General features: G+C 34.3%; 1 protein-coding gene across 1 annotated transcript in view; it reads left to right on the top strand.

Moving 5' to 3' along the window:
• The window catches only part of LOC144855246 (uncharacterized), a 34148-nt gene that overhangs the window by 13357 nt on the left and 6964 nt on the right, over window positions 1-13827 (top strand). Inside the window, exons 4-11 of the mRNA XM_078713052.1 lie at window positions 1721-1930; window positions 2314-2406; window positions 5976-6101; window positions 6710-6922; window positions 7607-7729; window positions 8430-8538; window positions 9054-9189; window positions 9496-9544. Coding sequence (XP_078569178.1) covers window positions 1721-1930; window positions 2314-2406; window positions 5976-6101; window positions 6710-6922; window positions 7607-7729; window positions 8430-8538; window positions 9054-9189; window positions 9496-9544 — 1059 coding nt within the window. The remainder of the gene's footprint in view (window positions 1-1720; window positions 1931-2313; window positions 2407-5975; window positions 6102-6709; window positions 6923-7606; window positions 7730-8429; window positions 8539-9053; window positions 9190-9495; window positions 9545-13827) is intronic.

Here is a 13827-nt window from a genome sequence, read left to right as displayed (position 1 = left end):
ATAAGTATAATTTTACAAAAGTAATTGATATGGTTAATGATAACGAGTCGTCGGAAGATTGACCATTTGACGAATTTCCTATTCTGTAACACAGTGTCATATCGCCGTAGCTGCACTCTGGCCTCATTTCACAGCCTTCGTTCTGCTTCACTGGGCGCTTATATAAATTATAACTTTTACCGTTCAAGAGACAAGCAAATATATTTTACATTTTTTACTATTCATTTTAAACCCGGAACCCCCCTTTAAAGACACTAGACCTACATTTGACCTAATTTAAGGTCACACACTATATTTTATGTAAAAATAAATACTATATGGACCTATTGCAATATTTTTTTCATCTTTAAATGGTTACAAATGTGAAAAATAAGTCGATTCTAATAATTTTAGTGGCCCACTATAAATTATACCATTATGCATCGTGCACGGATTGATATTTTCATATTGTACTATAATGTGATGCACCCATTTCGAGCGATCGTGTGAAACAGTAAACAAATAAAAGAACTGTAACTTTTCATTGAAAATATTGCGAAATTTATATTATATAATGGATTCTTCCAAAAAAAGAAAGACAATTAATTCAGCAACAAGACAACATCAGCCTAGGTCTTTATAATATTATCAATCTTTTATTATTATTACACTATTTCGTCCTCAATAGCTATTGACCTGTATTAACGTATTGGTGGTTTATTAAAAATGAAATGATACCTATTTATAGATGACATTAATGAATTATTTTATCATCCACATACTAAAGTTTCCCTCTGCTACTTTCACTTTCACTTCAATGTTCAGAATTACAAGATTTTCTTTTTTCAATTGGTTGATCAACTTCTAAGCAGAAATTCATGGTATTTTTCTCATTTAAAATGTTTTAAATCCAATATTAGCTATGCCTACACACAAAAAAAAGGTTTTAGATCAACCTTACTGCTATATTTGTAAAATATTAAATCTACCTTTCAGCCATTGGGTAGTGTACTTTATGGCAACCCCTTTAATTTATAGCGCAACCACTCATGTTAATGATGATGTTTGTCCTTTCGTTTTTTCACAGTCATTAAAAAGCCAAGATTTTTTTCCCCTTTTATTCTTTCTATCATTCTACAATAAGGAACACAACACAGATGATTGACATGTATTGACAAACATGAAGAGAACACAAGGAAATTAAATTATACCTATAATCAAAAGGGGAATTTACAGTATCTTAAGAGTTGAACATTTTACCAGAAATTTTGAAATTTCACTTGATACTCTTATTCTATTCAAAGGGAAGCAATAGAACGTGTCATGTGATAGAGATATTGTTTTCACTTTATAGAAGTTGAAATGTAGTTGAACTTCCATAATTCCTGTTCTTTTTTAATATTTAGATAATTATTTTGGTGAACATTAAGCCTGTAGTCAGGGTAGGGTTGGTTCCAGGGTTCAATGAACCCCCTATTTATTACAGTATACCTGAAGTGCCCTTTTAAAACTAGTAGCAGAAATGAAAGTAAATAAGCCTAACTAGCCTAGCATGATGATTTTTGCTCATTTTGTAGAAAAACGAATGTTACATGTAACATCATATTTGGCTATATGCCACTAAATATAATACATTTATTTATATATTATTTTTTTTGTCATCTCTTTTTATCCTACTATATCTAGATATTAAACTAAACAAATTAAAGTAGATTTTCTAACTACAATTTTTCTTATTTAGGTACCTTTATTGAAAGATATATTTACAAATGTTCAAAGACGCACACCTCTCAATCCTCATGTCCAAGAAAAGCCCAAGATCCGGAGCGAGGTGGTCAATATGGAAGGGTACATGGAAAAGTTACCAATGGGAAGGAGGAGGGCGTCATTTATCAAAAAGTGGAAAAAGCGGTACTTTCGTGCAAAAGAAGGGAACTTATTCTACTACGAGGTATTTATTGTGTTTATGAGGTATTTATTATGTTTGTTAATTTGCTGAATTGTCTTCTGTTAGATTTGGTGCAAGCTGCACTGATTGCTAAGATGCCCCAGTGAGATTTAGGCCAAACTGAGACCTACATTGAGATTGTGTAGATGTGAAAACCATCATTGGTTTCTAAGACAGGCCTACATTGAGATTAATAAGCCAATCTTATTGATTGTTGAGATTAAGCTAAACACTTATTGCTGAAATGTTGAAATTGAAATTTTGCTAAGCTTGGAATGATTGCTGAGAGTAAGACCAGCAGCACTAAGGTCTGTGTGGTCAGGAGGTTATGTTATTTCAATTATGCCACTACAATAAAAATAAATGTTATAACTTTTTTGTTATAGGATCATAAAACAAGAAAATCTTTAGGTTACATTCAACTAGTTGGTGGAAGAGTTAACGATATAGGCAGTAAAGCAATCGAAGTAACAGATACGGTAAGTTTAGTAGAAATAAAATGTAACTTTTATCGGTTTTGCTGGCACTAATCAAAGTTGCGCACAATTCCGGATAAAAACTGAACTTTTGCTTGCAGTGTAAAAGCGATAATTTTATATTTCTTGAGGCAAGATGCTATACTCACATTACATTTTCTGTTGATGAGATGTTAAGATGTTGGTTCCTGTTTTGTTTTGAAAGCTGCCTACAAATAGGCGACTATTTCCGTATTTGAGATAGTTTTCTCGCATTGTAGGCCATTGTATTATGACTTTAGAGAGAGTCTAAACCAAATTTTTGTAGCCATAACACTATGATTTCTAGAATATGTAAAATTCTTACATAGCCGAATCTCACACACTTACAATGCAACATTCTACAATCAAATTGTTTTCTTATTATCAAAAAAGTTTCTGATTTTGTGTTAAAACACATTATAATTGAGGCTTTTTGCCAAACATTGTAATGGTTTCAACTTTTAGAGAACGTCTCTGGTTGTTACGAATTATCACGTGCCCTAAAATTCACCATGTCGTTTTAAACATCTGGTTGCGTTACTTCTATTGTTTAAAAAGTTCAGTCATATCAGAACAATCACCAGACACATATTTGTTAGGCCTAAGTAATCATTCCAGTGTTCTATACTAATTGCTGTTTGTAGCCATGACTTAGCAGGTGCAACTGCAAGCATTTAAACTTCCTCAAAAAGTGGAAAGTGCAGGCGTGCGTAGGCCTAAAAGCAACTGATGAAAAGATAGATTTTAGTAGATGAAAAAAATTTGTCTGCTGGTAAAAAAATTGTTATGAGTTAAGCCTGTTTAGAACTTTCACTGCTGGTCTCTAGCTTCAAGGGCACTAAGGAAAAGGGGAGGTTCTTTCACTGCTGGTCTCTAGCTTCAAGGGCACTAAGGAAAAGGGGAGGTTCTTTCACTGCTGGTCTCTAGCTTCAAGGGCACTAAGGAAAAGGGGAGGTTCTTTCACTGCTGGTCTCTAGCTTCAAGGGCACTAAGGAAAAGGTGAGGTTCTTTCACTGCTGGTCTCTAGCTTCAAGGGCACTAAGGAAAAGGGGAGGTTCTTTCACTGCTGGTCTCTAGCTTCAAGGGCACTAAGGAAAAGGGGAGGTTCTTTCACTGCTGGTCTCTAGCTTCAAGGGCACTAAGGAAAAGGGGAGGTTCTTTCACTGCTGGTCTCTAGCTTCAAGGGCACTAAGGAAAAGGGGAGGTTCTTTCACTGCTGGTCTCTAGCTTCAAGGGCACTAAGGAAAAGGGGAGGTTCTTTCACTGCTGGTCTCTAGCTTCAAGGGCACTAAGGAAAAGGGGAGGTTCTTTCACTGCTGGTCTCTAGCTTCAAGGGCACTAAGGAAAAGGGGAGGTTCTTTCACTGCTGGTCTCTAGCTTCAAGGGCACTAAGGAAAAGGGGAGGTTCTTTCACTGCTGGTCTCTAGCTTCAAGGGCACTAAGGAAAAGGGGAGGTTCTATAGAACCCCACAAACCCCGCTGGCTACACTTGGTTCTGGATAAATTCAGCACAAATTATCAGCATCTATTTTTGCTATCGAAAGGGTCAAATAAGGTTAAAAACTATTGATTTTACAGGTAATACTTTTTATATATCCACCTATTAACTATAGTTTAAAATTTGTGGAACCCCTTCTGAAACAAGCATTCCAGCTTAAAAGGTTATTCTCTGCTACAGTATGTCATATTTTGGTGGGTTTTTTTTTTAGTTCATCTGATGTTAACGTTCAATCACATAGCAATAAATATTAAAAACAAAATTCATAATATTTTACATATGCACAAATAACCTAAATTCTTAGTTATTTTAAATACCATTTTTTATTTTAAACACATTTAGCCCCAGAACATTTCTCTGAAAATTTCAACCTATAATTGATGATCAGTTGCTGTTATCTTATAAACTTGTTTGAACACATTTAATGAATTTAACAAATGAAACTTGTCAATTATGTGAATTTTATAAGTTAATCCTGTCTACAACTTGACATTCAACACATCAACTCTGTGACCTTTTACTAAGAATTTGACAGCTATTCATAGAAAGTATTGTAAATGATGTGCTACATTTCTTATGAAGTATTCAGTGCTTATTTGACTATAACATTCAGTTGCCTGGTACTTAATTTAAGGTGCCACTATATTTATTTGACCGTGGGAACTTAATTCCCTGTAGTGCTTATTTGACTGCAGGACTTATTTAACTGTAGCACTTATTCGACTGCAGTGCATATTTTACTACAGCACTTATTTGATTGCAGCACTTATTTGACTTCAGCCCTTATTCAACTGCAGCACTTATTTAACTGTGTTGCTTAATTGACTGCAGCACTTTTTAACTGTGTCACTTATTTGATTACAGCACTTATTCGACTATAACAGTGCTTTTTTTACTTTTACTATTTCACTTATTTGACTGCAGAACTTATTCAATGCTTATTACTCAACAATCCTATACTACTGTATCTACAGCACATAGTCATAATTCAAATTTGTCTTTTGTCCTGATGCTTTATGTTAAACAATATAGTGTAGAATGCCTACAAATAACTTTCTTAACTCAACTTGTGTTGTCGAAAGTTGTTACTGTATGTGATTGATTGCTAATTAATATTCCATTAGAATCGTTGTCATTAATTAAGGAAATTAATGAGCAATACATTAGTGTTGACATGCTATTAAAATAGACTATGCAAATAAGGAGATAAGTTTGTCACACAAGTGACTAATTGTATTTGTCATCTGGATTATTAATTATGATGAATTGAGGATTGTAGAAATGTTGACATAAAATGTAATAAAGTATGAGTGGTTAAAAAGCATGTGATTTTATTTATTCAAAATGATCAGTGGTCTCTATACAAAACAAAACATGTCCTTAAAAACTAGAAACCACTGACTGGCAAAAAAGTATATGATAAAAAAGTTGTGCAATTGGAAAGTTTATGTTTAAAATATGTTTACTAAGTCAAATTAATTAAAACCATCTATGTATCATGTGTTATGTTCAGATGGCCTCACGTCTGAGGTAAAGTTACGTCAATCATGAAATTATATGTGCACTTTACTTCTGATGAGCATCCAGACAATGCTTAGTACAAGGTGAATTTACTAGTAAGCTTTGAATTAATTGTGTCTATGGCCGTGTTTCCGCAACCAAAACAAAATTTATCGGTTAATTTTTTTACCAATTAGGTAATTATCTAAAAAATTAAGTATACATGATCAGTCATTACCGAGTGCCCAATCACAACGCAGCAAGGTTAAAAATTATCGCATTTTACAGCTGATAATTATCCTATTTGAATGAGATAATATTATTGGTTAATTTTTCTTGAGCAGAATCGGTTAAAACCTGTTTCCATCAGGCAGTCTATCGGTTAATTATCGATTAATTTTTGGCTGCGGAAACACGGCCTAAGTATGCTAGTTTGCTATCATGTATCATTAAATTCCTTGTGTACGCGGAAGTAGCATATTTAAAGAAGATGATTGACAAAGCTGATAATTTAGTTAACTAACAAAATCTGACAAATTCTATTTATCTCTAGAAAGGTAGGGTGCTGCTTTTGAGGTGTGGAACGAAAACAGAACTTGAAGATTGGAGGAAAGCTCTGATTGCTGAGGCTAAAGATTGTGGAGCAATTGGTGGAACCTTATCAAGAAGATACACAAAGGTAGGTTCATATGGTTTTGTAGTAAAAAATGAATTTGGTCATTTCCTTGTTTACAAAACCAATAAAATAAAAGAAACTTAGAATGAGTACATACATAAAGAGTTCCTACATTAGTTGAGACTTGTGCTTGAAATGCAGATGTTTATTCAATCTAAGGTTTCATAATTTAATATGGTGAAATATGAGAGAACACAAATCTTATTTTTGAATAATTTTTTGGAACATTATTTATAAGGTAGAAATTAAATGATGAAGTGATGAAGAGATTGCCTGTTTAAACTATATATAAACTTTAAATAGTCACTGTACTGGATAATGAACTGGAAGATTTTCTTGCTCAAATCATATTGCTGCCCTCTTGTGTTCTAGCTGCAGTGCATTAATAATAATAATGCAGTGCCAAAAATGGGACTACTACTGTAGATTCTTTTATGTACAAAAAGCCCCTTGTTCATGTAAAAGTACTGTACATAATTAAGAAAAGACTTCTGAATACTAGCAGAAATTCATTCAGTTTGAATGTTCACAATTGGTTGGGTTTGCAGCCTGATTAATATTATTTGCATATTACAGATGAAGTTTTCTAATGTGTTATTGTTTTTTTATAGCCTGTTGTTATTATTGACCTTGGTAGTTCAGCGGTAAGAGCAGGAGTTCTGACAGATGACAACCCCACTCCGCAACTCTTCTTTCCATGTGTGGTGGCAACTCACAAGAAAAATAAAGACAGAAAAGTGTATGGGTTTGATGCACTCCACCCAGATTGCAGAGCAAGTTCAAAAGTGGTTTATCCATTAAAACCTCTTCTAGAACAAGAAAAGGTAGGCGTTAACAATTTGTAACCTATTGGACACGTTGTCTGATCCAAATTAATGAAATCATTATTTGTTTATATTGTTTACATTGTCTAAGTTTTCATTAATTGAATAAATGTGAAATGAATTGAATTGAATTGAATTGTAAATTTATTGCCCTTATTCAACTAATATAAGGGCCTATTCAGACCAATAGACATTGTATAATACTCCCTAGGTATGAACTAGGTAATGTTAGTGTAAACCACACCGATTTAGAGTTTGGAGGTGAAAGGTATCAGAATAGTGTACAAGGCAACAACAAAAATGTCAAAACACAAACCAATCAAATTGATTCTTGCATACCATATTTTTACCGCAAATGATGACACATTCATTTGTACTTACAGTGTTTATAGTTGGTAGCATAACTACTAGTATACAGTAATGTAAATTTTTCATAGGGTTATGTTTATTCAATTGTGTGTTTTATTTGTATTTTATTTTGAAACCTCTGAAAAAGAAATTACATTTAAATTTTATGTGAAAACAAATTGAATCTTGAAGTTGTTTACTCCGACCCAAGAATTGAATGAGCAGATGAATGTTCTCTCTAACAATAAAGATTTTTTTTACTGATACTATAGATACTTTTGAGGAAATCCAATAATCCAATAATTTAATTATTTAATCTAATGTTTTGTTTTACAGTTTACACTAAATTTAGATGTCGTCGAAGGTTTATTAAATTATGTGTACACAGAATTAAAAGTTGATCCGATTGCTTTTACGACGCTTCTCATTACGCCATTCAACTTTGGTAAGAAGACTCTGGTGAGTAAACTACCACTTAATAAAAAATATAGAAATACCAAAGAGTGTAAATAATTAACTAGAGTGAACTAGGCAAAAGAGAAGTGATACCTACAGGACAGTGACTCCTTAAAATGGCCACTGTACTGTTACGCCTACATCTGTTCAAAAATGTTATTTAGTATCTAAAAATAAAGAACCATATCAATCTGAATTTAATTATACTACATTTTTTTATGAAATTATTTTATCAATAATGGCAAAATAAATTTAGTAAATGTATACAATTTTTACATACAAAGATTGTGTCAGAAGAAAGGTGATGAACACGGGCGTAGTTGTGCATGAATGAGTAGGGGACGTGTGACTTCAACTGGCATATCTGATTGGCCGATGTGATCAGTGCCGTAGCGGCTGTGATCACTCACTGGTTAAACCCAGGGGCCCTGACAAAAATATAATTCTGAATAAAATAAATAGTATCTCTATTTAGAAAACGAGTTTATGTTCAATACAGTTCTGTCTTTTGTTTCAGCACAATTTCAGAAATGTTGACACACAAATGCCATATGTTTACAGTAAATCAAACCCCTACAAGGAGTATAGCTTTATCAAATTCAGAAACCCCACTGTAAAATATGTCTTGACTTTTTGTGAGTTGTCGATGTACAACAAACATACAATATATTATATTAGCAAGTTTTCTATTTATATTTTACAGGAAAAACTTGCAGAGCTTTTATTTGAAAGATTCCACGTGGAAGGATGTTTCATTCAAGAGCAAGCATTGATGGCGCTATACTCTTACAAAGCAACATCTGGTGTTGTTGGTAAGATTTCGTGGCTATGCATTGAAGGATGAGAAAAAACAGCATTGACAACATGTTCATGACACCAGTAGTGTATATTTCCCTGCACAACATACATGTACACATTTACAGGGAAAAAATAGAGAATATTTTCCAACATAATTCATGTGTATGTCAGCCTGCTTGTTGATGATAAAATGTATACAAATCAGTGTTGTGATGTGGGCCATTTTAGAAATGCAAATATACTTATATACACCAATATATGCTCTTTTTTTCTTATTTTGAGCTGCTATTTCTCATTTCATTATAACACAATAGGACAGAGTGCTAATACTGTATGTCCTTTTGTATAATTTGGTTTTTTGGGACAACCAGAAAAGATTTGTGTGATGTCCAAAATTCATCTTTCTTACAGTCTGGAAATATGCCAAAGCTCTAAGATCTTGCAGGTTGTCCCAAATGACTTAGAGCTTCAATATAAATCATGTACAAACTGTATGAATTACTTTTGAAAGACTTTTTTTTTGTTATAGTAAATGTAGGTGAAAGAATTGATATTGTGCCAATAGTGGATGGATACATAGTTGAAGGAGGTGTTAGTAGGCTACCATTTGGTGGACGGCAGATTACGGAGCACCTTACAAGACTATTAACAGAACAGGGTCACAGGTGAGTAGGTTCTGCTATAGTGTACATTGAGATTTACCTTATATCATCAAAATGTAACAGTGAGAGTGAAGTGGTGCATACTGAGAAGGCATGAGTTTTGACCTTTCTCTGCCAACTTGCTCTTTTTCAAATGCTTTGCTGCCCTCATCTTGCCATTAGGATGTCAACCTTTTCTATGTACAAATTTTCAAGATGTCGATACATAATTCTAGATTTGTTTATGTCTTAATTTTATAACAAAAGTCTAATGTTTACTATAAAATTATGTATTTTAAATCTTTTTATCTTATTTGCTTATCTTTTCAGATATTTCTCTGATGTAGAATCATACATAAGCAGGTTTATCAAAGAAAAGGTATGAGTATTGCATTGTAACTTAGCCAAACTAACAATAGATCCTATGCTCATCAACTGAATGTTAATCATTAAAAGAATGATGAACATCATCAAGAGAATGATGATCATCATCAACAGAATGATGACCCACATAAACAGAACAAAGGTCATTATCAACAGAATGATAATCCTCATCAACAAAATGCAGGCTCGTTCTCGTCAACAGAATGATGATCCTCATCAACAGAATGATGATCACTCATCAACAGAATTATGACCCCTCATCAACAGAATGATGATCCTCATCAACAGAATGACGACCCACCGCAACAGAATGATGATCTTCATCAATAGAATGATGATCCCCATCAACAGAACGATGATCCCTATCAACAGAATGGTGAATCAACAGAACTATGTTCCTCATCAACAGAATGATATTTTCATCAACAGAATGATATTTTCATCAACAGAATGATATTTTTATCAATAGAGTGATGATCCACATCAATAGAGTGATGATCCACATCAACAGGATGATGATCCTCATCAACAGAAAGATGAACCCTATTAACAGAGAGATGATCCTCACTAACAGAATGATTCCCCATCAACGAAATGATGATCCCCATCAACGCAATGATGACCTACATCAACAGAATGATGATCCTCATCAACAGAATGATGGTCCTCATCAACACAATGATGGTCCTCATCAACACAATGATGGTTCTTATCAACTGAATGATGGTCTTCATCAAACAGAATAATGATCCTCATCAAACAGAATGATGACCTACATCAACAGAATGATGATCCACATCAACAGAATGATGATCCTCATAAACAGAATGATGACCCACATCAACAGAATGATGATCCTCATCAAACAGAATGATGGTTCTTATCAACTGAATGATGGTCTTCATCAACAGAATGATGATCCTCATAAACACAATGATGATCCTCCTCAATAGAATGATGATCCTCCTCCACAGAATGATGATCCTCCTCCATTATATAAAATATATATGTTTGTATGTGTGTTGAATGATGATTCTTATCAACTGAATGACGGTCTTCATCAACAGAATGATGGTTCTTATCTATTGAATGATGACCCTCATAAACAGAATGATGATCCCCATCAACAGAATGATGACCCTCATAAACAGAATGATAATCCCCATCAACAGAATGATGATCCTCATCAATAGAATGATTATCCTCATCAATAGAATGATGATCCTCATCAATAGAATAATGATCCTCATCAACAGAATGATGATCCACATCAAAAAAATGATATTCATCAACAGAATGATGATAAGCATGTTGTTAATGTTGATTTTTTATCAAAAATCATATTAGTGACTCAGAATTTGTATGCCTTCGTCTCTGTGAATGTTTTACCTGACCCTGTTCCTTATTCATATTATTTTCATCTTCTCCTCTTCCAACAATTATTTGTAACATGTTCTCAGTCATTGATGTGATTTGAATAATACCATTATATAAAAACTATACAACCTGAGACAATATGCTGGAAAAATTACTACTGCGGTTGGAAGTGTTTTGAAAGACTTGGGAATTTTCCATTATAGAGGTACCCGTGGTGGACGCAAGTCAAAATTTCACACAAAGAGTAATAAAGATATAGATTCTAAAAACCTTTCAAACATAAACAAGAAAGTACAAGAAGCAGTTAGGAAACAAAAGCCTGCAAAATATTTTCATTGGCGAGCAGGACAGATTAATGTTAATACCTGCTCAGATGACTTCTTACTACATGAAACCCTCATTCAAATTAAAGCAGCAAACCTTGACATCGTGTGTATGCAGGAAGTGAGACGGATTGGTACCGGTGCAATCTCACATGAGGGCTACAATGTATACTGGACTGGACTGAAAATCAAAAAGATGTATGGAGTTGCTATTGCCATCAAACAGTCACCCCATATCAAAGTGTCTAATGTTTATAATGTATATGAACGTCTAATGGCAATAGACGTCACAATAAAAAATTGTAAATTAAGAATTGTGTCTGCGTACTCTCCTACGGAATCCGGTTCAGAATCATCAAAGGATATTTTCTATGCAAAACTCTCCAAAGTAACAAGAGTCGAGAACAACACAAAACTCTTACTGATGGGAGACTTTAATGCAACATCAACAATAACAACCAGAAAATCACTCTTTGATGGAAACCTACATAGATTTCAAGACACAGATGACATTAGTAACGACAATGGCACAAGACTCATCAACTACTGCTCTGACTTCAAGCTATGCATACTGAACACCTGGTTTGACCATTCAAACGTTCATCGGATCACTTGGCATAGCAACGATGGTGTTACAAAGAAAACACTAGATTACAACATATGTGATCACTGGTTGAGGAAGTATGTTACTGACACAAGAGTCTATAACAACTATTATCTTTCGTCTGATCATAGAATCCTTGTGAGTAATATGACAACACCAGCCAACAAAGCAGCCAGGTGGAAGAAGCATAAAAAGAAAAAACAGAGCAAAAGAGCCAACATGAGTAAACTTAAAGATCGAGAAGTAAGAAATAATGTTAAAACAAAGATAGAAGAAGAAATTAATAAAATTAATAAAATTACTTCTCCTGAAAAGACAACAACCACTACATCAACTGAGCGCTATACAACACTTATGACAGTGCTAAATAAGGCAGTTGAAGAAGTCCCGAAGAAAACAAGAAACCAAAATGCTCATCCCTGGGATGGTGATGAAAGACTACAACAGCTTATAAAAGAAAGAAAGAATATTAACAAAAGCACAGTTACCTACAAAGAAGAGGAGATCAAGGCTATGCAGAAAGCAATTAAGATAAGGGTTAAGGAACTACGGAATGAATATTTGTATGAAGAAGCAAGCAAGTTAAATGAAGCCCACCAAAATAGAAAAATATTTGATTTATGGAGAAAAGCTAAGGAGCACGGTGATGTTATAAGAAAAGCACCAAAGCCTATAAAATGTCCTGGATTACGTGAACACTTTAAAGATCACTTTAATCCAGACCAATCTAGCCTTAAAATCCCAGATGAAATTAGCACACCTCCAGAATATATTATCAACCTGAGACAACCAGAATTTGAGATAGACAATGAACCTCCGTCCAAGAAAGAAATTATTGATGCAATCGGACATCTAAAAGGTCGCAAAGCTACCCTAGATGTCGCTTCTGAAATGTTGCAAGTCGCCACAGAGAACCCAGTATTCGTCGACCATGTACATAGACTGTTTGAGGAAATTTGGAGAACGAAAGAAGTACCAAGTGATTGGGGACTGTCCAAATTAACAACCATTTGGAAAAAAAAAGGCAGTCCACTTGATCCATCAATGTATAGAGGAATATCGATTGGGTCTACATTTTCAAAGATACTTATGGTTATCATTCTTTCACGTTTTTCCATCTTTTATGAAAGTCAACTTCTACGCACACAGTTTGGATTCAGGTCCAACAGAGGGTGCAATGATGCTATATATGTAATCAAGCAGATCCAGGAAATTGCGTATCGCTCAAATCGCAAACTCTATACATGCTTCATTGATTTAACAGCAGCATTCGACCATGTGAATCGTAATCTTCTTTTCCTAAGCGTTCGTAATAGGTTTCACTTAAACCAGTCTACTACTATGATTGACATTATACAATCACTGTACAGCTCAACGAAAGCATACCTTGCTGACGACGATCCGAGTGATGATAAGTTCGAAACATCTTCTGGGGTGCGACAGGGTGGTATTGAGAGTACCAGCATGTTTAACCAATATTTTGATTACGTTATTAGAGTGTTCAAACAACGCTGTAAAGATGCTAGTTTGGATGGCCTAATGATACAATACCTAATTCCTATTGAAGCTACAAATCGTGCTCAAAGACGTAAAGCACCATCAAGGGGCATCTATGACGACTTTGAAAGTGGCTATGCTGATGACTTTGCTGTAAGCTCCTGGTCACAAGAAGAACTGCAAACCATTGTGAACATCTTGAATAAAGTTTGTCTGGAATTTGGTCTAAGAATTAGTGCCCCCAAAACAGAAACCATTATATGGAACTGGAAAGAGGAAGTTGAAGAATACCCAAGATGCATCATACAAATTGGCGGCGTACACATTAACAACGTAACACACTTTAGATACCTTGGTGTATGGGCTACCTACAATGATGTTCATATTGGAGATCAAGAAGTAAAATACAGAATCAATTCAGCCAAAGGAGCATTTGCAGAGAATAGAGCATTGCTTACCAACAGAACGATCCACTTA

The sequence above is a fragment of the Antedon bifida genome, chromosome 11 (assembly GCF_963402885.1).
Source record: "Antedon bifida chromosome 11, ecAntBifi1.1, whole genome shotgun sequence".
NCBI classification, from domain to species: domain Eukaryota; kingdom Metazoa; phylum Echinodermata; class Crinoidea; order Comatulida; family Antedonidae; genus Antedon; species Antedon bifida.
The sequence above is the reverse complement of the archived record's forward strand: the minus strand, read 5'-3'. Positions and strand labels throughout refer to the sequence as shown.